At 45.5% G+C, this 20,856-nt stretch overlaps 2 protein-coding genes and 1 long non-coding RNA gene across 3 annotated transcripts in view; 1 reads left to right on the top strand and 2 right to left on the bottom strand.

Annotated features, from left to right (window-relative positions):
• The window catches only part of LOC127059928 (uncharacterized), a 33,698-nt gene extending 26,837 nt beyond the window's left edge, over nt 1–6,861 (top strand). The window contains exons 3-5 of the long non-coding RNA XR_007778279.1: nt 3,766–3,876; nt 6,270–6,425; nt 6,598–6,861. This is a non-coding gene — a long non-coding RNA (uncharacterized LOC127059928). The remainder of the gene's footprint in view (nt 1–3,765; nt 3,877–6,269; nt 6,426–6,597) is intronic.
• Nucleotides 6,862–9,950: 3,089 nt separating this feature from the next.
• On the bottom strand, nt 9,951–12,079 carry RPL22L1 (ribosomal protein L22 like 1). Its single transcript, XM_009089019.4, has 4 exons — nt 11,937–12,079; nt 11,591–11,683; nt 11,088–11,209; nt 9,951–10,203 (listed from the first exon to the last, which is right to left on the bottom strand). The coding sequence occupies exons 1-4, from the start codon at nt 11,943–11,945 to the stop codon at nt 10,059–10,061; spliced, it is 369 nt and encodes a 122-aa protein (XP_009087267.1). The 5' UTR covers nt 11,946–12,079; the 3' UTR covers nt 9,951–10,058.
• A 181-nt stretch (nt 12,080–12,260) lies between these two features.
• Nucleotides 12,261–20,017, bottom strand: EIF5A2 (eukaryotic translation initiation factor 5A2). The gene is made up of 5 exons (XM_030227077.2): nt 19,884–20,017; nt 19,464–19,662; nt 18,009–18,113; nt 16,378–16,509; nt 12,261–16,126 (listed from the first exon to the last, which is right to left on the bottom strand). The coding sequence occupies exons 2-5, from the start codon at nt 19,626–19,628 to the stop codon at nt 16,067–16,069; spliced, it is 462 nt and encodes a 153-aa protein (XP_030082937.1). The 5' UTR covers nt 19,629–19,662; nt 19,884–20,017; the 3' UTR covers nt 12,261–16,066.
• Between the last annotated feature and the right edge of the window lie 839 nt (nt 20,018–20,856).

A 20,856-nucleotide genomic window follows, 5' to 3' on the forward strand; every position in this document is an offset into this window, starting at 1 on the left:
TTGTCACATAGAGTCTGCAAATGGAAATTAAAAAGCCTCTGAAAGAATCTGTAAGTAATTTCTAATGATCCTTCCCAGGACATTTTATGAAATGAAAGACCCCTGTTCTCTGTCTGCAGTTAACCAGGAGAATATTTTAAGAAGAACGTTACTTTGCAGCAGCTCATAGCTAATGAATTCCCAATTCATATTTCACAGAAGGTTTAGAAGAAAAGAAAAATCCATTTTCCTCACAGCTGTAATGTATTTTCCAGTCACTTGTGGAACAGATTGTGCTCAGACTTGCAGCAGTGTAAAAAAAGCACAACTAGAGTTTGGCTACTTTGAGTGGGGGGTCCCTCATCCACTCCATGCTCTAATTGCATTAAAAGTGTGCATTTCAGAGGCTGCCAGAGGCTCCATTTTCATATTACTTTGTTGGGTGCTCTCCCCATTTCTTCTTATTCTGTTTTTGCTAAGTGCCTGCAAAACAAATTACAGCATATTCCCTCATCAGGGCAATGCTTCTTAATTCACAGTGCATTTTAGTTGGTACATGTTGATGCATCCATCTAAATTGTGCTGGCAGAGACCTTGAAGGGTGTCATTAGGAAATTTCCTCTGTTTGCTGATCAACTTTCATTTGTCCTGGTTCTTCTGAATCAGGATCAAAGGAGAGAGGCATGAGAGTAAAATCAAAGAATCCTAGAGGGGTTTGGGTTGGAGGAGACCTTGAAGATCATCTTGCCATGGGCAGGGACACCTTCCACCATCCCAGGCTGCTCCAAGCCCATCCAGGCCGGCCTTGGCCATTTCAGGGATGAGGCAGCCACAGCTTCCCTGGGCACCCTGTGCCAGACCCTCAACCCCCTCATAGAGAAGAATTTATCTCACCTCTTTAATGAAATGATGATATTTTGATATCTCTACAGCAAGCAAAATCTGGTATTCAATTATTCCCCATAACAAAGTCAAGGGGGTTTCTTGGTGGCTCTTCCCTGGCTTTGGGGAACCAGAAGCATCCCAGGGGATGTGATGGTGTGTGCTGGATACAGCTCTCCCTGCAGGACCATGGACCCATGTGAGGAAGCCTCAGCACCTCTTTGGGGTGGGGAGAGGCAGGAATTTGTCCTCTGCAAAGCCAATGAGTGCTGCCCTCCAGGCTGCTGCCCACCAGCCAGGGCTGCTTGTTGTCACTGTCATGGGACACTCTGTTGGTCCTGGGGCTGTGAACAAACAGCAGGGATGCAAAAACTGCCTCAGCAGGTGATGAAGTATCTTCTGGCATCTGTGCTCCCCTTTGGGCAGCAGCTGGCACAGAATGTCAGCAGCTCTGTGCTGGAGAGGTGGCAAACAGAACTGGTGTGACCTGATTGTGGCTTTTTCAAGGCATTCAGTCTGCCAGACAGGACAGCAAAATCCCTGTGCATTATTCTGGCTGGGTGTTTGAGTCTAGCAGATGGCCAGGATGTAGCTGGAGTCAGAGCAGCCTCTCTGGGTCACAATTCTTTCCTTTCCTCCTCTTTGCTCCCAGGAGTCACCTTCAGTTCCATGTCTGCTGGGTCCTTGAAATTTTAGGAAAAATACTCATTTCCAGTCAGTGAGAGAAACTGCTAATGGAAACAGATATGAGAGAAAATCTCCCAGACCTAGCAAACATTTTACCCAAATCAAGGGTTTTCTAAAGAATGTTTCTATTTTGGCTAATCAACCAAGAACTAGTCTGGCAACAATTACCCCCAACTCTTGTTCCTGGAAATCCACTCTCTGTTCCTGGGCTGTGCTAGTGTGCACTTTCATATAAATTAATCATTTTGGGCAGCTACTTCAGCAAGTGATTTGGAGCATCCCATCAGCCTGTTCTCAGCATTTTTCTCAGATCTAGACTTCAAGTTTAAAATGTCACTTGGGATCTAGCTTTCCTATATCTCATCTTTTCCAGATGGTTCCATGTCTTTAGAGGCTTGGCATGAGGTAGTTGTGGTTCTGCCTGTGTCAGCCAGGGCTGTCACAGCCAACAGACCCACATCCCATGATGTGGATGCTGACTTGCATCCCAGCTCTGCTTCTCTCTTGCCTATTTGGTTGCTATTTTGCATCTGCAGTGAATCACAGTGTGGTTGTATTGATAGTAGGGTCTTCAAGCATTTAACTTCAATTTTTGGTCTTCAGGATATTGTAAATAGTACCTAAATGGTGACATTAATGCACTGCCTTAGGAGGGAGAGCCAAGGAGGAATCTGAAAGTACAAGTGGATGTGGATGTGCATGAGCATGCCAACATGTTGATTCTTGAAGTTCATTGAGAAAAATACCCAGGGAAATGTAAAATCTGTAAAATTGGTTATGGATAATGAATGCAGCTGAATTGTGCACCAGCTGGGCAAGCAGCTCTTTTTCCATAATCCTGAACTCACCTCAGAACTTTTAATTACTCAACTCAGATTTCCATTTATTTTCCAGACTGTGTGACAGAACACAAAATAATCCTGATTCACACAATCCAGCCTGGACCATCAGCCCCTGGCTGCTGCTGCCCACCCAGGCTGGAGCTGGACCATGTCCTGGGAATGTCCTGCCTGCAGTGGGGGGTCCTGGGCAGAGCATGGCTGCAGCTCTTTGGGGCAAAATATGATCTTCTGCCTGGATCTTTCCCCTGTGCAGCTGAGATGGAGTTTGCTGCTGTATTTCCATTTTGGAAGCGAGCTCTCCTGTTATCACCCCCTGACATGAGCAATGGATCTGATACCCTGTCACACCCTGGGGAAGCTTTATGAAAAATCAGTGCAGCACTGCTCAGCCTCTGCTTCCAAGTCCAGATAAACTCTCGTGCAGCGAATTTCAAACTAAAAAATAAACCACAGAGCTGTCCCAGGTATTGGGTAAATAATGAGTGAACAGTCCTTGCTGCCTCGTGTGGATTGCCCAGTGCAGCTCTCCAGGTGCATTATTTGGGTATTATTCCCTCCAGCACTTCAACAAGAGCTCATGGGGTGCTTGTGATGAGTTCACCATCACCTTGCTCCATTTGCAGCCCAGACCAAGGCTGATAGATGTTGCAGCAGCCTTGGGTTCCAGCAAGGCATTTCCCTGCAAACAAGACTGTCAAAAATGGGCAATCTGGGAAGGACTTTGATTGCACCCTGTGTTCACTCTGTCAGTCCAATCTGGCCTACTGTCAGCACTGATTCTGACTCATACCTCTGAGTAACAGTGCTGGATGTAGCCACCCTGGAAGATTCATTTTTTGAGCTCATATCTCTAAGGTCTATTTGTAAAACCATCTTGAAAGGTCTGGCACAGGAGTGCCATTTGTTTTAAAGGGAATTGGGCATCCCAGCTGCTTCTGGGGCTTAGCAAAGCTCAGGACAGCACACATAAACACTCTTATAATCATAATGCTTTTTACTTGGCTGTGTGCAATACAAAACACCCAGAGGAATCAGGCAAGCAACAGCAGCAGCTTCTTGACCTGCAAGCAAAAACCTCCCAGAGGTTTTGTGTACAGCAGCAGAATGCCCTTTCTGCACTGGGTCCAGCAATCCCACCCTGGCACAGAGCTTCAGAGCTGGGCAGGGAGACACCCCTGCCACTGGTACTGACAAACAAAATCCCCAAAATACAGTGGAACAGAAGCCCAGGGTTTTCCCTGGTTTCTGGTTTCGTGGGCTTTGATTTTTTATTTTTTGGGGGGAGTGGCTGATGTGGGAAACAGGCTCTCTGCTAAAGGTGAGCAGGAAAATTGCAGCTTTATGTCACAATCTCTGCACTTTGTTCTCCCAACAGATAATTCTGTGCCTGCAAAAACATTGGTTGCTTCGTGCCTCTTTGTTATGTTTGGGGAGAGAGGAAAAGAGCCCTCCTGAGCTTTCCAGGGTGGATGTGAAGGTCAGAAAGGTGAGAATAAGCAGATTTCCTCTCCCTGCTAACCTCCAAGGCCCATCCATCTCATCCCAGTCCCTGGTGCTCAGGATTGACACCAAATACTCACTGAGATACTCACCAAATACTTCTATGGCTGCAGTGTGTAATTATGGAGGGACCCTAATGGAGTTTGGAACTTGAGTACTCAGTGCAAGCTCAGATGGGGGCAGCACTGTCAGCACCTGCTGCTGTGATCCCTGTCCCTGAGAGGCACTTTCCCTATATTATACACATATATATGTCTGGAGAGAGAGAATTTATCCTGCTTTGGCCTTCAGGCTCCTCACCCCAGTTCAGCTGCTCCTTGCTGCCCCACAGGCTCTGCAAGTGACTCCTGGCAGCCCCCCACTGCAGCCATGGGGAGGGTCTTATCCCTCTGGGGGTCTCAGTATGGCTGGGGCAGGAGGGAGGACCCTGAAACAGCTGCTGGGGCAGAAGCACTGAGGCTTTACAGCTCCCAGCCTGTTGTGTCAGCAAAACCACCCCTATCTCAGGACCCTTATCTGCCAGCAGTGTAAATAATTTCTAAATGAGCTGGAAGGAGGAAGACTGATGAATGCAGTTTTGTTGGAAATGTTATCAGGTTGGGAACAAGGGTGGCTGAACACTCCCTTATCTGTCCTGGATGAGAAGTGGGGAATAACTGGGGTCTCACCAACCCAACTCAGTGGCAGCACAAGTCCCAGAAGCATTTTACTCTTCTGCATCAAATGGAAGAGTTTTAGCTATTTGCTTTCAGTTCTGCTATTTGTGCACTTTGCTGTGTTTATTTTTCAGTTCCTTCTGTCCTCTCCCTGCCCCCTGAGCCAGTGATTAAGAAGATGCAGATGCTGTTGTGGGCTTTGGCACCTGGAGGCCAGGCTCAGAGCATCCTGTTGGCATGCAGGGAACATCAGTGTGGTGATTGAGACCCAGTGCCACTGGAAAAAAAATCCTGTTGTCCCATGTTCCCATTTAAAATCCCTGCTAAACCCCCAGCCTCACAGTAAAAGCCATTTAACAAATGTGAGGCTTAAACCAAGCTTTAATCCTTCTTGGGATGGAGTGTTTGAACTGCCTTGATACGTCAAGCTATATATAATTTTTAAAAAGGAAATTTGAAATAACTAACCTATTAGAGATTTCTCTCTTAATTTCTCATTTAAATCCAGAAGGGATGGACAGCAATTGAAAATCTTTCTTGGCTGTTGGCTCCTTAGTGCTTTGTTTATTTATGGCCAGACCAAAGGGATTCAGGTACAAAATGCTGCTCAGGGCAGTTTCCAGGCTCAGAGTGATCACAGAAACCCTCATTGGAATCACTCCCTCAGTCTCCTCCAGGAGGACTTCCCAGGATCCAGCTGCATCCAATTTGGGGCACGTTCCTGTCCCACTTATCCCAGGCCACTCTCCCCAGCCAGCACTGCTCCAGCAGGAGTTAGAGCTCAAATAGCAGCCAAGGTGCCAAGGCAAGCCCAAGAGGGGCTTCATGCCAGCACCCTGCCAAAAATGCACACCCCACAGGAATTCACTTATTCCTGTGTCTGCAGGGCAGCAGTCAGAGGCAGCAGGATGCATTTACTGGGTGGATTTAGTTGCTGCAATAGGATGGGGCTGACAGGAATCCCTGCCAAGCCCCACCAGGACACCTCAGGCAGCCCCAGAGCCCTCCAATAAATAATGGATAAGTAAAATAGATACCCATATAGAGTATATGTAAATATTATATTATGATGAGGAGGTAACTTGATTCCTTCTGATCTGCCCAATAAGAAGCCTTTGCTTTGTTTTTGCCTGTAAAAAGAAACAAGAATTGTTCCTTATTTTTGTCTATATTTGGTGTAATCAGATCCCTCCACCCCTGAGTCTCATTTCCTGCTGCTGGGTACATACAAGCTATTATTGAGTATTTATTTTTCCATTGGCCTCTATGTTTCTAATTACTTTGTGCTGATAATATGTGACAATGTTGAGTCTGCACCTCTTTTAATACCTGCCACATGCTGAGTATATTGTAAACAACACATTTTCAGCTATTTTCTGCTATTATTTACCTCTTTATTTCTGATCTTACTATTTCTGGAGATTTAATGAAGCTGTTTTCTGATGGGGTTATTGGCCAGGGGGGCCAGCAGACAGAAAGCATACAGATACATTAGAAGTAACTTTATTAGTGATGCTTAAAATTGATGAAATCTCTTGGGGTTTGTTGCTCTTTTTTTAATGGAAGACAGTGAGAGTTTTGCTGCAGCAAAAGTGATAAAAGACTGGTGGTGCAGAAAAATAATATCTCTGTATGCTCACACATAAATAGCCTATGTGGTGCTGCTACTGCTGCTCTGGCAACAGCCACTTGTGCTTAAAATCTGTTTCTTCTTATTTGACAGACATCAGAATTTCACATGTGTGGGATGCCTCTCATAAACTGATTTTATTTGGAAGACAGCAGCCAAACCACTTTTTGAGGAATGAAGGGGAAAACTATTAAAAAGGGAAGAACATACCTGATATTTTATTTATGCATATTTATAAAATATATTTTTGTAAGTATCTCAGCTGTATTAAAGCCTTGTAAGAGTTATGGTGCTATTGCCCCGCTGAGCCCTGAGCTGGCAGGTGCTGGCCCTGGCCCATCTGCTGTGCTAACAGTGCAATTGGTACTTTGTAATTTTGGAACCCTGGTTAATGAGAATTTTGGGTTTTCTGTGTTGACAGGCACTGACCCCCAAGAGAACAGTGCATTGACTGAGGCCATGGAGAAGGCTTCCAAAATGGAATGATGGAACTGGGATTGTGGGTGTGGAGTTTGAATTGAAGTGTGTGATATGACAGGGTGGAAAACTTAGAGTTTAAGGTTGTAGAATATAGTAATATATATAAAGCAAGATAGAGGTTTTATGATAAAGGCTGGTCCTTTTTCTTCACCTTCTTCTCCAACTTCTACTTCTCTTTCTTCTTCACCTTCTTCTTCTCCTTCTTCTCCATGGGTTTGGGTGGTTTTGTGTAATTGGATAAAAAGTCCACATTGTGGGCCACGGTTGGTTGGTTATTGGGTTAAAAGTAAAAAGAATTTAGGTGTCATTTCTTAATTGGACAGTTCATCCTTAAAAGGCCTTGTAGAGAGAGAGATGGGGCTCCATTTTCAGTTTGTTGGAGTGAAGTGCTGTAGAACTCAGGGTTTGTGAGACTGTGATATGGATAAGAACTAACATCTGAGTCCCATCAAGAAATACTGTCTTGTGCATTTAATCCCAACCCAAAAAGAAGTTAAGACTTGACATGCAACGATTGTTCCTCTTCCCAAATTAAATCTCTTGATGGACTAGGGCTGCGGTGGAGGCAAAGTGGTGCTCCTGGAGCATTCACTCCTGATGGATTTTGTACTTAGCACTTCTGGAAATCCTGGAACAACCTGAGCATCATCTGGGAGTGGGGCATTTCTGTGGCTGCCCAGCGTGGCAGCAGTTGCTGTCACCTGTGCAGTCTCCATGCTGGGGGTGCATTATTTGTCCGAAAAGTTTCATCCCATGGCTGACAAAGGAGCACATCCCTGCTGCTCTGAGAGCCCAGCCCTCCAACGAGCAGGGCTTTTCTGGGCTCTTGTCCAGCACTAAACACGGAAAATTCCAACAGTCAATCCTGTGTGTGATCAAGCTGTTTGGGATTGTTTAACTTTCAAAACAAATGTGAAAAAACCTGTGACTTTACAGCAGATTCTGGTGGAAAGAAACAATTGGCAAAGCAAGCACCTGGCTGAGTTACTGCCTGCCTAAAATCACAGAAACACTGACCTCTGGCTTTTAAAAAACCTTGCTTCAACTCGAATCTGGGTGATTTGCATAAATTTCCATTTGAACAAGAGCAGGCTTTGTTTCCTGCCTGCCACCTGCATCACACCTGGCCACTTCAGCTGCAAAAACACACGAAATTATGGAAGAACCATAATTTCTCTGAGGTGTTGCTTGAAGTCTCATCTGTAGACTCCAGCTATTTTCCCCATTAAACATTTAATAATAATACTGTAAAAGCTCAATTTATATTTAAACCCCTCTTTTGTAGTTTCTATGCCTAACACATACATGCACCATGACCTGATAAGAAGAGCTGTAAAAGCACCCACACTCAGGAAGGGAAGCTCTGGGTATGCCCAGGGGAGCTTGGGCAGCAACACAGGGACAAAAAAAAAAAAAAAAACCTGGCTGGATCTAAAGGAAAATTTTACTCAATTTATTAAGTACTCTAGATCCACAGTTGTTATCAGAATTTTGCTTTTTCAAAGTTTAACATTTTCAAGCATTGGGAAAAGGAATTTCTGCCCTCCATTTTCACTGCAGTTAAACTTAGGGAGCAATACAAACCTGCAGGAGCACTTTGGTGGTTTTCCTCCAAACCCAGCTCTGAAATAAATTGCTTTTTCTTGCAATCCCAGGCCTTGTTTTCCGCTGCCTGGTGACAATCTGTGTCTGCTAGGCTGTACAACCACACACGTGGCTGCCAGCCTGCTTTGAAAGGAAGCATAACAAGGCAGCGTGATCCCATTAGCTCCGATTTTTGTTGGTGCTTGTTCCATTTAATCACAACGAGTTTGTTGTGTCAGTGTGGTGTAAAGGATATGTTGGCACGTAAAAGCACAGCTCTGAAACACCAGGTGGGGCTGGGATTTGAAATGGAACTGTAAAGTCAGGCCCTTAGCTTAACTTCCTGCAGCAAAGGAAACAGGTGAGTTTTAGAAATACTTGCAGCTTTATCATGAAAAATGTGGCTTGTTGGACACAGCATTAATTACTGGTCCTGTAAATGTTTTGTAACAGCATTAGTGATCTTTGGGATTTTCAGAAAAAGAAGAAAACCACCCTTAATTGCTGCTTCACCACTGCCTGCTCCCTTCTCCAGGAACAGCTGCCCAAGAACATTGGAAAATGACAAATGACACCCAAAAGCCTGTAAACAAAATTCATTTCCCCTTCTGTAATTCTCATGTAGATTTAGGTAACAAAAGTGGCTATCATTTGACTGTAATGCATTGTTTTGTGCTTTGTCAAGTCTCTAAATTCCCTCTGAGAGGTTTGCCAGCAAAAACAACGCTGATATAATTAAAAAGAGAACAATTTATTGGGCACACTTCAGCCTCAACTACCAGACTTGCTCAAGCACAAAGTTCAGTATCAGAGTCTAGATGCATCCCTGGTTTATGATATTGAACAAATATGGCATTGCTTATTCCAGAGTACACCAGCACACTGGAACCTGAGTAAATATTCTGATTAATCACATACACAGGACACTACACAGCATTGAAATGCATCTACATCCCAGTGACTGCAAGTGCAGTCTCACAAATACTTTTTTCATAATGAAAACACAAACCTCTCTTCATATTATATGAAGAACTAGTTCATAGTTATGGAATTATTTCAGTGAAGAACTCCCCACCAGTACTAGAGGAATACCTGATTTAAAGAAATAATCCCAGAAGCCATGTGCAAGAGCTGTAAAATACACCATAGAAAGAGAAACATCTATCTAGATTTTATGGAATTCACGCACTGTCAATATTGAAGGATATTTCAGTCCTTTAAGATGTTTTAGCTGGTTGCTGGTAATCAGGTTTGTCTCCACCTCCTTATTTATCCATCTAATATAAACTTATCAAATCTTTGTTGTCCTCCAGTTTGATTTGTGGTTACACACAAGAATCCCAGAACCAATTAGGGAATGAGGTAAATCACACAGAAAAAAAAAATATTTACCATCTGCAGGCGTATTTTTTAACTTAAGTAACTAGGAGTAAACTTGCATTAAATATTTTGCCATTACCTTCACATAAATTCACAGGAGCTGGTACTTTCAGTCACAAGGTCGAGAATTATTTGTACCAGTATGATTAAAAATTGATTTAACTGTCCTAACCATGTACTGGGCAAAGGGCTCAGTTTTTTATTACTGGGACTTTCACTGATGCCAACTGAACAGCTGATTCCTGGCAGTGAAAGGAAAACTGCAAACCAAACAACTCCCGTGCTGTTTTCTAAGCAGAACTTCAGAAAAACACCAGAAAACCAACCATGCTCTGTCCAACAGGGTACAAAACCTTTATTCACCAATAAGTTAAAGTGTTCTTATAAATAGATGTTGTAGTCTTTTGTACTCTGCAGTGAGCATGAAGCCGGGCTGGGTCACTCCTCGGACTCGGAGCCCTCCTCGTCCTGGCTGATCTGGAAGTAGCGCAGCTCGTACGTCTCCTTGTCGGACGCCACCACGCGCAGCCAGTCCCGCAGGTTGTTCTTCTTCAGGTACTTCTTGGTGAGGTATTTCAGGTACCTGAAAAGCAGGAATTTCACATCAGAAGCTTCTCAGTGGATATCCCCTGCTGCTGTCTGCACTCCACCCCAGACAATGTCTTGGGCAAGGCGGTACCACCATAATTATACCCAGAAATAGAAAAATTTCACCTGTAACAGGCAATAAAAGCATATTTTCGCAGGAATTTATTATTCACATGACTACATAGCAAAATGCCAGTAACCAGAAATCACTGGTAACTGGTTCTAAACCTTGGTCTAACGTAACAGATTCTGCTGCACCTGTATTAGCAAACAAAAGAAGGATGCAGGGAAGGATGTGTACCTCTCATCAGTGCACTCAGCTCTTGCTTGTCCTAACAAACTCAACAGTTTAAGGCTTGAAGGGTTTGTTTGCAACAACCCACATCAAGCACACATTTGTTATAATACAACCAATTAAATAGTCAAACAGCCACCCACTGTATTAATTCAGTGTTATTTTAAAGGTCCATCTTCCACTGATACACTGCCAAGGACCTATATAAAGTATCTCTATTAACATGCTTAGAGTCAACATTAATTAGCAATCAAGCCTAGAAGTTTAAAAAGTGATTTTTATATATCTGATATAATAAATCTGTTTCAATTACATGTTTCACTAATATTTACAAGTGCTATGAAAGTTAGAGTTAACACCTCTTTAAGTATCAGAAGTGCACTAATTGGAAGTCATTTTGCAGGCAAGAGCTGAATATTTATGTGTGTTTATGGGACGTGGATTAGTGGCGGATTTAGCAGTGTCAGGTTTATGGCTGCACTTGATGATTGTGAGGATCCCTTCCAAGCTAAATTACTCTGGTTTTACAGCCAACATCCCACAGTTCAAACCCACAAATACAACAGAATGAAACCCATGCCAACCTTTTAGAAAACTGCTTCTCTGACGTCACTGTGATCTTGTTCTTCAGACGTTCAATGTGAACGGTGTTGCCCAAGTTTCCAGTTTTCCCATTGACCTTAACCTTCTCCTTTAGGAACTGTTCCTGTTTCAACATTAAAGAAATAGAACACTAGGGAATGGCACCCTAGGTATGAACTAGGGAAGGGACCCTAGTCAGGAAGCAACATTAAAAACCATTTACTTATGTCCTGACAGAAGTATTTAGAGTGCAAAAATATTTTAGAGCATGTAATTATAAAAAAAATCCCTACGTGCTCAACCAGAAATTAATTTAAAACAATTCTGTTCATGGGCAGCTAGGAAGCATGCTATAAAATCTTTTTTTTTTTTTTAATGACAGTATTTTAAAGCACAGTTGATGATTTAACTAATTTAGAATGTAGTTTTTCAACTGTAACTCAGTTACTGCACTAAGGCTTTTATTATACTATGCGTCAGAAGTATGAGCGAAACCGCGACTTACAAAATTGCCGGAATCAAAAATTCCATCTTCCACAGGATGGGTCAGGTCAAGACAAAACTTCCAGGTTAACTTTTTGGATTTTCGGTCCTTTTGCTAGAACATTAAAGAATTCATCAACATTAACAAACCGCGCCGTAAAAAACTTCCCGACCCAAAGGGGACGCACATGGCGGCGGGAGCGCCTCCTCCCGGCCACCGGGGCTCACTGCAGCAGGCCCGACCCGGCCGCCTCCCACACGAAACCCTCTCGGGAAAGCCCCGCTGGCACCGGTCGGCAGCCGGTTCCTCACCCGCCCCACGGCTGCCCCGGCCGGCCCCGCTGCCGCCGCCTCCCTCCCGCTCTCACCGGCGCCATATCGCTCCTGCCGCGCCGCTCCCGCAGAAAGGAAGTACGATGGGGCCACGCCGCGCTTTTATACTAGCGGCGGTGACGTCACGGCGCCGGCGCGCGGGGCACGCCGGGAGGCGCCGGCGTTCCCCCGAAGATGGCGGCCCGGGGAAGGGAATCCCGTGTGGAATTTCCTTGTGTTATTCCCGCGGGAGGGCACGCGGCCGCACGCCTTCCTCTTCCTCCCGCTGGAGCCGCAACCGCCCGGCCCCCGCCCCTGGAAGTGGCCGCGAAGCCCCTTGGCAGCCCCACGGCGCTCCCGTCACTAGAACGAACACCATGTCCCCACAGCACTGACACCTTTATTATTTCTGGAGCAAAACACACACACACGTACAAATCTTTCCCCTGATCGTTTCCATGGTGTTGAGAACAGTAACAGAGCTTCCCAAACAGACACCGGAGCTGCCGCCGCGCCCGGATCTCACGGTTCCAGGGTCGGGTTTGCCCCAGGAGCAGTGAGAGCTCCCGGGAGCAGCAGCAGCCAGGTTTGCTTACAACACACAGCACAGGACAAAGGGGTCTGCGATACAGCAAAGCACAGCAAACATTTCCTTGGAGCTCAACAAACCAAGTCACTCTCGGATGCCAAATACTGCAGGGCCACAAGTGCAGGTGCTGGAGAGCCTCCGCCCACCTCGAGCCGAGCTGTGATCGCTCCAGATCCACACCTTCAGTGACATTCCCGGGGATACTTGAAATATCCTCAACAAGGTCTCTTTATAGCCTGAAGTTTAGTTCTACTGTAACAAACTACGTTCTAATTACTCAACCGAAAAGAAAAAAAAAAAAAGTGGGATTTATTGAATTTCGAATTCTGTGAGACTGACCTGCAGTAACCATAAGAGTTAGAACTGTCAACAAACTTGACTTCTTTACAGATTATGTAAAATTATCTGTATTGTGAAACTACAGACCGTGCACCGTTTTCTGGGTACACTTCAGATTAGAAAAACCTGCAAGAGAAACAATGAACTTCAGCTTAAAAAAAAAACAGCCCTGAGAACATGGCTCAACCAGCAAGAGCCCAGTTGAAAAACCACCATTATAAGCAAAAATTAGAAGGACCTACTGAATTCTCAAAGTATTATTTGCCAATATTTGAGGCAGGAAACACTGCAGTCTTTCCAATTGTGTCAAGTAGTAAGAGACACTCAATGAACAGGAGCCATAAAAAATGCATTATTTGGAGTGGAAATACCTCTCACCACCTCCCTGTGTTCACAGGCTTTACTCTAAGCAATTGCCATCAGCTATAAGAAGTTTATGGTTTTGACACAATTTAAGTGTTAAGACAGTAATACAGAACAAATACACTGGTAAGATCTGTTTCAAAGTAAAGCTATGAAAGGAGAACTTCCCTAAGCACTTGGTTATGGATATTAAAAATACACATCTCTATGGACTACTGATCACAAAGTTTGTTCCAACGATTCTGACAGGAAACCGAAGCGTCTTACTTTGGAAAAAAAAAATGCTTCCAATACATGTTTTAATTCAGAAGCAACTTTTAACCTTACTGAAACTTGGAGATTATGCTTTAAGACATGCTTATGTACCTATGGGAAACTGCATGCATGATGCTCTGCACTTCCATGGTGTCTGAAGTGCTTCACAAAGACAACTAAGTATATAAGAACAAACCTCTAATGAAGTACTTAATCATTTAAATCTTGCAGAACTGAAGGTTGCAATAGAAGGACATCTGGAAGTCCTGAGGAGGGCTCTTCCAGCAAGCTGGAGGTCATGAAACCTCTCTCTTCAGATTGCTGTAGTACCTGAAAAACTCCAGTCAGGCCAGGACTCCACTTGCAGGAAGAGGGCTTAAACCAGCCCTGGTCCCAGAGAGCTTAGTCCGAGTAACTGCTCAGATTGTGGGCCAGTGACATCAAGAACCTGTCTTCCAAAACGGTTTTAGAGGACAGACAGGAACCTGAAAATAGACTAAAGCACTACCAGAGCAAGGACAAATTCAAGTCTTGTAGTTTTCAAGCATATTGGAAGTATTTGTAATGTGGTGACAGAATTTGCATTAGTTTGACATAGCAACCTGTGACCTCCCATGTGACACCACACAGTTCAGCTTGCTGCCAGCATCATCAGCAATGGTTACAGTCAGCTCCAAAGACAACAAAGCCTGACTTCCAGGTACCAGCTTGATGGAGAGGCAGACAGGAGCACAGTGCAGACTAGCCTGAACTATTCCTCATCCACTTCAGAACTATTCTGGAAGAATTTCAATCTAGAGCTTCTTTTAAAAGCAGCTTCGCCATTTCAGTCAAGGTGCTATTTATAGAGCTCGCCTGCAACATGTTTTGTGCTAGGCAAGAGCGTGTGGCAGGTCCTACCTCTGCCAGGTGTCCAAGGTCCTACCTCAGGTCCTACCTCTGCCAGGTGTCCCAGGTAGCTGTGCTTTATTACCAGAGTGTATTTATTGCTGTCTTTACCTTCACTGGTACTGCTTTCCCTGGTGTGGGAAGCCTGTGGGCAACGCATGCTTCTACCACCTGCATTACACCTCCAAGGTTTGCTAAGCCCTGCCCCAGGGTGACCAAGGGCAGCTCAGGACAGTTGCCACAAGCCCTTTGGGGACTAGAGAGTACAAACTATGAAGCTGAAAACATTTTAAGCAGTTAAGAGCAGCATGGAGTCCAACTCTGGCTGCCAAGTAGTGTGAGTTGTGCGTGCTATCCGGGGCAGCTTCTGTGTCATCCTCCATCAGCCACTGAGCATTAAGGCAAGTTCATGAAACAATTTATCAGCTGTGAAGAGAGGTCTGAGCCAGGGACTAAGGAAGTTTCCCCACTCATGAAGAGTCACCAAGTTTTAGAATTCAAGCTGAACACCTTTGAGAGGAGCAGGCTAATTATCCTTCCATAACTACTGCTGTGAAGCCTTGTTAAGCTACTGAATAGTCAGAGGCATGCATGCATGTTGCTATGACTCATAACTCCCCAGGACAGGAGCCAGCTTCCCTAAGTAGGTAGCAAGTTATTTACTTTTATAGTGAAGCCATGGTTCAGTATCGTCTGTCAAGTTTATGTTTTGAAAATACAATAGTTTTATTTTTTAAAAAAAAGAATCACATGCATTTAGTTTAGGCTCAATGCTACAGTTTGTCCCACTTTCTGAAAAACGTGTGGTCCCTGTGCTACAAAAATATGGTCTGAACCTGAAGGTTAAAACCTAAAGCTGGAAGCACTGCAACAGATTCCCATGGATTTTGTCACCCTTTTGTAGTTTAAGATAAATATAATAAAGGAAAGCAATTGAACTGCATTTTTCTATTTTATTTTTCAAGTCTGACAAAGGCCTCGAGTGAAAGTCTATAGCTTTAACATCCATTCTCACCTTTGTGTCCCCTTGACCTATCTACGTCTTATCCACTCAATATTCCAAAGACCTGCCTAAACCACAGGTAGGCTTTTTTTTAAACCATTTTATCGTTACAATAAGCCAACAAGTTGGCAAAGAAGAAAACAGAGGTAATACAGTTTAGTTGCACATGGCCACTGGGGCTTGGTCAAGCCAGCTGGCATTTCTGATCACTTGAGTTTCTTGGTCTAAAAGTTGTGATTGGCACCTACAGTTCTGCAAGAGTCCCAATCCACAATGTACTTAAGCTTTAAAAAAAGGAAAAAAAAAAAAGCTACTTTTATTGTCAGTTCTACCTAAAGATGTCAAGAAAAATACTATTTGTGCTCTAGGTCACTTTATAATCCTAGATACCTACCAGCTTATCTAAAAGCCCCTGAATACTGTATTTTGTCTGTTCATACAGACAAACACTGTTTTGCTCAAGCAAATAAAAATATATCCACTAGTAACACCTGATTGGTTTCTTAGATCCATAGCTGAAACCCACAGGAATGTTAAAATAGTTACAATTAAGGAATTAAAATCTCAGTGATTTTGAAAACTGCCAGTTAGCCTGCAACACTAATCCAGAATCCAGCACTGCTTTTTAACAATTCAAAAAGGAAATGAGGTTGCTTGTGAAGGCCAGAGCTTTGGTGACAATAAGGACCAAATTTATAGATCTGTGGTTTGTCCAGACCTGAGCAGTTGCCCGAGCCTGGTGATCTTCTTTACTTGCAAGGCTTTATGGCTACAGCACATTCTTCATTCATTGCACTTATGACAGATATCTGGAAGAGAAGACACAGAGGTGAGCTCCAGCCCAGGCCACAGGAAGTGCTCGTAGAAGTTACAAACTTTCAGATTTTATTATCTAGCCCATCTCCTTTGAGTGCTCCAGTCCAAATGTCCTCTTACATCTCAAAGGACCAATCCCCACACCCTTCACAAAGAGACACAAGTGGTCCACGTCAGAGTAAGACTCCTTTGTTGTATCAAGTGGGATTAACCATAACTGTTCTTGTCCACCCTCCCTACTTACCTGCACATCTTCATTGGCATTGAATTTTCCTTCTATTTCTTTGCCAAGATCCCCTTCTGGCAACTTTAGATCCTCACGAACTTCACCACTTTCTGTCAGCAGGGAGAGATACCCATCCTGAATGCCTATCAGCTGCAAAGAAAAGTTCATTTTCAGAAGTTTAACATCAGCACTCACCAGCAGGTAGTGGCTTAACGTAAGCAGAAGGCAGTGAACTCTACCTGTTACAATTCTTTAGTACTCTGTAACAGTTAAAAACCTTATTTAAATCCATTTTTAACAGAAATTCAGTGGGCTGAGATTTAGGGCAATTGTAGCAAAAGGCATTCTGCTATCAAGAACCAACAGAATTCTGCTGGTTACTTCCTAGTAGGTGAGACACTAGAAATCCCATCTGTGTGATTTAGGAAATGTACTGCTTCCAGGTCAGTGATTCAGCTTTCTTTGTCACTGAATTAGAAACAATAACTGGAATGGTATTCACTCAACAGCACTGCTTGCATAAAGTGTACAAAACACAAACAGTGTAACTATACACTTCTCTACCTGCATCTCTACAGTGAGATACTATCATTTACTATAAGCACTAATAGATTAGAGAACATCCACCAAGCCCTGGTCCCTTTTTATCATGCTGTTATCAGCCTAACCAAAAGCCTGGGCTAAGGGGAATGGCTATTTTCATAGAGCAGGTTGGGGAACTTGGAACACGTAACAGTAAATCCAAAAAATTATAATCCCAGAACAATAGACCATCAAGATAACACTAATAATTTCTTGGAAGATCTGAGCCCTAAGACAGGCTGGTCACATTTTGTTCCAACAGCATCAGCTGCCCTGAAAACACTTAAGACTGTTTGCTAAAACACTGAACGTGGCCTTTGTCAAGCAATTGCAGCTTTCCAGATGATGGGGATGTGTCAGCTCCTGACCAGAACTATTCCCAATGAAATGAGAAGATAGCTAACATTTCACAACCCAAGTGAACTGTGCTTTAAAGAGCATACCAGAAGGCATTACAAAAGTTGCCTTCTTCATACATGTTATTTCAGTGCAGAGTTCAGGAACTTCAAAACTCTTTGATATCACCTAAAGCCACTTTCCCCATAAGGAGCAGAAAACTTTGGCAAGTTAGAATTCACCTCAGATGCCATTTAGGACTGCTCTGGTGATTCATCTACCCCATGTAAGAGTGAAACTATAAATGACAATTTATGCTTGGATTCAAATTTAGTTATGTGAGATCTTGGTTCTCCTTTAACTAGTATTAACTTGCAGCAGGGGAAAATCTCTCTCCATATTCTAAAGGATGCCAGTACCATAAAGAATCCAGAAGTGGCCTTATAACAATAGCTAGAAAAAGCATGGTATGAATTATGTCTATTACCTGTCATGCTTAAAGACTGCTTCTCTGACCTGAGGTTGTTTATGCACTAAGGAGCTCTCTCTCCATCAGTGAGTTTCGACAGTTTTAGCAAGTCAGTAAATGCTATGAGTTCAGCTTTGTCATGTCTAGACAGGCAAGTCCCATTAATTCTGACAATAGCACTTCATTGAGAGGCAAATTTGGGGATGAAGAGAGTTTGTGTGTGGTACTAAGAGTTTAAAGCCTCATATGACTCTTAACTCACCTGGTAATCATTCCTCTTGATATTTGGGACATCCATGTTATGAGTTGATGGGCAAATATCTTCATATTTTTTACCAGTGAAGATATCAATACCAACCAAATGGACCTGTAAGAGTAGAAAAACTGCTTCAGTTACTGCTGGTGCTAGAGAAGCAAGATGTTATTGCCATCAGTATTGCTGGTTCTATTCAGTTTTCCATGAGATAATGTGCAATCCCAGATTGTGCCTCAAGCCTTTGCTTGTGGTATGAAAACAACCCTCATATCCAGAGGGGGCCTCTCACTCCCTTCCACACCACACTACAGAAACGCTTCATGAGAGCGAGACCAGCCACTGTTATCTTCCACTGCCTCCTGTAGATTTACAGCAGCGAGTTAAGAGTTCACAGTGGTTAAGAACATGTTTATTTGGAGATCTAGCTGTTCTAAGAAACAGGCAGTTAAGGGGAAAATAGGTGGTCATGCACAGAGACCATAGCAGCTCCCACATCCCTTTATGCCAGCTGCACTGCTTGCTGCAGCTAGAGCTTAGATGACCAGTTTAACCAGTTCTTTTCACATCCCTTCCCTCTGACAGTTTTTTTGTATTTAAGAAATTTGGATCTATTAAAATAAGCCATAAAAAATAGGAAGGAGAAAGGAAAAACCTAGGAAGAGCTTGGTCTATTCTAGCTTGGACAAACCCAAATACTCTACTCCCCTACACATATTGCACAAGGTTGTGAAAACTTATGAATCTCTCTGTGCTTGTAACAGATCTGTCCCTAAACTTTGATACACCCATCCTAAAGTATGGCTGAATGAATGAATGAATGAAGGGGGATTTTAGCCTTGCTCCAAGCTCTGGACAGGTGCACGAGCCAACTGCTTGGGCAGCAAGGCTGCAGCCCCAGAGAGCGGCTGAGAACGTCCCTGCTGGGACACAGGCACTCCTCTCTCAGTGCTGGAATAAAGAAAGAGGCTGCGAGGCTAAGGCGGCAGAACAGGGCCAGAGTAACCCGTGTCCGCCGAGCTCTGGATTATGTAACACAGCACGGGCACTCCTGCTCTAACACTGCATTAGTAAAACTCTGTCGGCACGGGCCGACACAGAAGTGCTCCGGTGGGCAGCTACAGCACAACCCAACCACGCCCTAGTGATTTCATCAGCCCCCCTTCCAGAACTTACTCTAACCCCACTACAGAAACTGTGTCCCTATGAGCGTTAAGGCTTTTTTTTTTTTTTTTTCCTAACGAGTAAAGTTGGGAGAACCAACCCCCCTCCCGCCGTCCTCAATCCTTCCTGCTTTACGGGACTGAAACCCCTTGAGCCAGCTCTGGAGTATGAGACGTCGTGCGAGAAAGGCAAAGGCGGGACACGGAGCCAAATGAACGCTACACCCTTCCCTGTCGGCCAGCCGGGAGCCGCAGGAGCGCACACTGCGGGCTGTGCGGCAGCCGGGCCGGCAGCGCTCACCTTAGCGTGGCCGTGCTTGCCGGTCTTGGAGGTGGACATCTCCACGATCTTGCAGGGGCGCCCCTTGAGCACCACGAAGCCGTTCTTGCGCAGCGCCGAGCACTGCATGGGGTAGGTGGAGGAGGCGCCGGCATCGCCCGTGGTGAAGTCGAGCTCGTCGGCCATGGCGGTGCGAGGGGGAGGGCTGGCGGCGGGGGGGCTGCGCGACAACGAGAGAGGGTCGGCTCGGAGCCCGGAGGTCGGAGGGGGAGAAGGGGACGGACACGGACCCAACCACGCACCGCGGGGACCGCGGGCCGGGCTCCCCCGCCCCGCACACGTGCGCGGCGGGCGGGACTCGCCACGTGCCGCGGGCCCCCGGCCTCCCGCCCCCGGGCCTGCTTCGCCCCCCTCCCTTCCCTTCCCTGCGGCCCCTGTTACCTCGTGAGGAGGATCGGGGGCTGCCGGGGGTCGCGGCGGTCCCGGGGGAGCGGGGCGGGAGCAGGGCGGGAGCGGCGGGCGCGGCGCACTCGCGCCCGACACCACTGCGGCGACCGGCGGGAAGGGGCGGCGCGGGCAGCGCGCGCACGGTCTGGCCCCGCCCCCCCACTTCCGCCGCCGCTGATTGGCCCGCGGCTATTCCCCGGGGGGCGTAGCCTTCCAGCCCCTCCCCCGAACCGCGTGCCGGCGGCGCTTCCCGCGCCCGCCCACTCGCGCGCGCTGGCCACGCCCCCTCCGGCGGGAGGCGGGCGAGCTCAGGGCGCTGCGGAGGCGGCGCTCATTGGCCGCCAGGGGGCGCCGCGCGACGCCGTCTCCCCTCAGCCCACACGGCCCGTCGCCATCTTGGGCGGCTGTGGCGGCCGCGGGTGCTGGAGGGCGGCGTCGGTGCGGCGGTGCGCGTTGGACCATCGCTGGGGAAAATGTGTGTCCCCATAATGTCCCCAAAGCCGTGTGAGCCGTGTGTGACTGTACACACAAAACTCAATTGTCTGCCTCGTGTGCTCCCACTCAGAGTAATCAGAAACGAGCATTTTGAGACCATTATAATCTCCCTAAAGCGATGGAGATGGCTGAGATCCTTACCGAGGGCATCTGATTGATATTCTAGTAGTGGTGGAATTATTAGTCCTGGAATACTGTGGCCATCCCTGAGTGGCAGTCCCCACCATATGAAACAAATGGATCTGTTGGAGCAGGTCCAGGGGAGGACCATGTTGATGACCCTCTGTAAAGAAAGTCAGAATTAGGGTTGTTCAGCCTGGAAAAGAGAAGGTTCCAGGGAGACCTTGTTGCAGTATTTCATATATTAAGGACGGTTATGTGTAAGATTGAGACTTTTTATCAGGTCCTCTAGTGACAGGACAAGAGCCAATGTTTTCAAACTGAAAAGAGGGAAGGTTTGGAAAAACCATGT

Source organism: Serinus canaria, chromosome 9 (genome assembly GCF_022539315.1).
Source record: "Serinus canaria isolate serCan28SL12 chromosome 9, serCan2020, whole genome shotgun sequence".
NCBI lineage: Eukaryota > Metazoa > Chordata > Aves > Passeriformes > Fringillidae > Serinus > Serinus canaria.

What these genes read in the sequence shown, in the direction of transcription:
- RPL22L1 (XM_009089019.4), bottom strand. An exon ending in TTTTTGATTCCGGCAATTTT is followed by an intron (nt 11,210 to 11,590) that starts GTAAGTCGCGGT and finishes ATGTTGAAACAG; the next exon opens with GAACAGTTCCTAAAGGAGAA. An exon ending in GAGAAGCAGTTTTCTAAAAG is followed by an intron (nt 10,204 to 11,087) that starts GTTGGCATGGGT and finishes CCTGCTTTTCAG; the next exon opens with GTACCTGAAATACCTCACCA.
- EIF5A2 (XM_030227077.2), bottom strand. Translation starts at nt 19,628, where the DNA reads ATGGCCGACGAGCTCGACTTCACCACGGGCGATGCCGGCGCCTCCTCC. An exon ending in GCAAGCACGGCCACGCTAAG is followed by an intron (nt 18,114 to 19,463) that starts GTGAGCGCTGCC and finishes CTACTCTTACAG; the next exon opens with GTCCATTTGGTTGGTATTGA. An exon ending in TCAAGAGGAATGATTACCAG is followed by an intron (nt 16,510 to 18,008) that starts GTGAGTTAAGAG and finishes TTTTCTTTGCAG; the next exon opens with CTGATAGGCATTCAGGATGG.